The 1812-nt window shown below is 47.0% G+C and overlaps 1 protein-coding gene across 1 annotated transcript; it reads right to left on the reverse strand.

Moving 5' to 3' along the window:
- Window positions 1-1086: 1086 nt before the first annotated feature.
- LOC311235120 (gamma-aminobutyric acid receptor-associated protein-like) lies at window positions 1087-1455 on the reverse strand (the record flags this gene model as incomplete). The annotated part of the gene is made up of 1 exon (XM_084322472.1): window positions 1087-1455. The coding sequence occupies one exon, from the start codon at window positions 1453-1455 to the stop codon at window positions 1087-1089; it is 369 nt and encodes a 122-aa protein (XP_084178598.1).
- Window positions 1456-1812: the final 357 nt, after the last annotated feature.

Consider the following 1812-nt stretch of genomic DNA (forward strand, 5'->3'; position numbering starts at 1 on the left):
TCGGCGTGAACCATCCATCCTGATCTTTCTTCATCTCTTCTTTTTCTTTTTTTTGTATCTCTCTTTCTCAGATTTTTCTGTTTTCTCCCCGTCCCAATTTAGTCGTTGTGCCAATTCCCCCCCTCCCCTACCTGGTTGTTGTGTGCATGTTCTCCTACTGGTTGGTACATGGGAACCCTGAAGTATCCGCATGCTTCCTCCGACACATGCAGCGACAGCCAGTGGCTCTCTTCTCACCTGGCAGCGAGGACTCTCATTGGTGAAGTGTAACGCGTGGGAGGTCACGCTGCCTTCCTCAAGTCCTGCCTCCGCTGAGCAAGCGACCCAGACCTGACCTGTAGGCATCGCTGTCCACAACGCCAGTTTCCCACCCACGGCTTCCCTCCCCCTAACCCAGCCAAACGAGTTAGTATAGCGATCAGCCCAAGCCAAGGCAATGCTGACTCCGGGAGTCGAGACCGCAGCCTCTTGCATTGGTGACGAGCGCAATCTCCGCTACGCCACCTGATCACCCTTCATCTCCTCTTCTGATGTCTTGCTTATGTTTTTGCTTAGTACCACCTGGACTGAAGTGTTAAGCTCACCGAACTCTCCAAATAGATTGTTGAATTCTACCAATCTTGTCTGTACACCTTCCAAGTTACCGTCGTCGTCCTCATCCATGAATTGATTCATCTTGTTCATGTGACCAGTTAGCTGACCTAACTTAGCTCTTCTCTTATTGATGGCATGACGGACATCTTCCTGATAGACCTTTTGTGTCATCTCAACCTTCTTAGGTTCCGACATTTTGTTGTTATCCTTCTTTCAGTGCTCAAGTAGTTCGTGTTGATTCCTTTTTCCTCTTGGAACAGAGTTTTCTTACTAATATGAGGGCTGACGTTCCACTCTACTGGGTAAAGTTGCTTACTCGTGAGTAGTACGTTCGTTGATAAAGAAAAATAAAGATTTTAAGTGGGTGGGAGGGGGGATGTGAAAGTGCATTTGACATATTTACTCTGGGAACTCTAGGCTGCTGAGCTGGATTTAATATTTCAATGGGTGGTGGAGGGCTTTGGGGGGTGGGCAGGAGTGATGGTGGTGGGATCAGATTTCCCCTTGGCTGTCCCCGTACCCGCTCTCATCACTGTAGGCAATGTAGAGGAGAAAGTCCTCTTCGTGGTGCTCCTGATACAACAGTCCCATGGTGGCTGAGGTGGGTGGAATGACGTTGTTTACAAAGAAGAAGAGCGCGTCCTCCGCTCTTAATTGGATTCTTTTCCGAATGAGGAAGTAAAACTGGCCCACTGTCAGGTCAGAGGGGACAAGATATTTATTCTTGTCCAGATCTCCTATTCTGGCTTTGGGGGCTTTCTCCACAATTACAGGGAGCCTATCCGGATACTTCTTCCTTATTTTCTCGGCTTCGGACCGTCTTTTCTCAAAGGGGTGCTCCTCTTTGTACTGGAACTTCATCGTTAGAGAAATAACAGAGACAGCTAGTCGGTCACTCTGAGAGAGGTATTATACGACCGGGATTCCTCAAGGAGCAATTGGATTCAGTGACACAGCAGGACAAAAACAAACGTTTCTGGCTGCATAATATGAGGGCCGACGTTCCACTGGTTAAAGTTGCTTAGTTGAGAGTAGTACGTTCGTTGATAAAGAAAAATAATGTCCACAGCCGCTCCAGTGTAAAACAAAGATATCCAAATGGTTTATTTCTCTTCCACAGCGAAGTCTTTCTTTACAGAAGTGGTCCTAAAGCTACTTTCCTAAATATTCACGTCACTACTACAAGATAAGAAAACTGTATTTTCCCAGTCTCCAAAA

Source organism: Notolepis coatsorum (genome assembly GCF_963971535.1).
Source record: "Notolepis coatsorum genome assembly, chromosome: 10".
Classification (NCBI taxonomy): Eukaryota; Metazoa; Chordata; class Actinopteri; order Aulopiformes; family Paralepididae; genus Notolepis; species Notolepis coatsorum.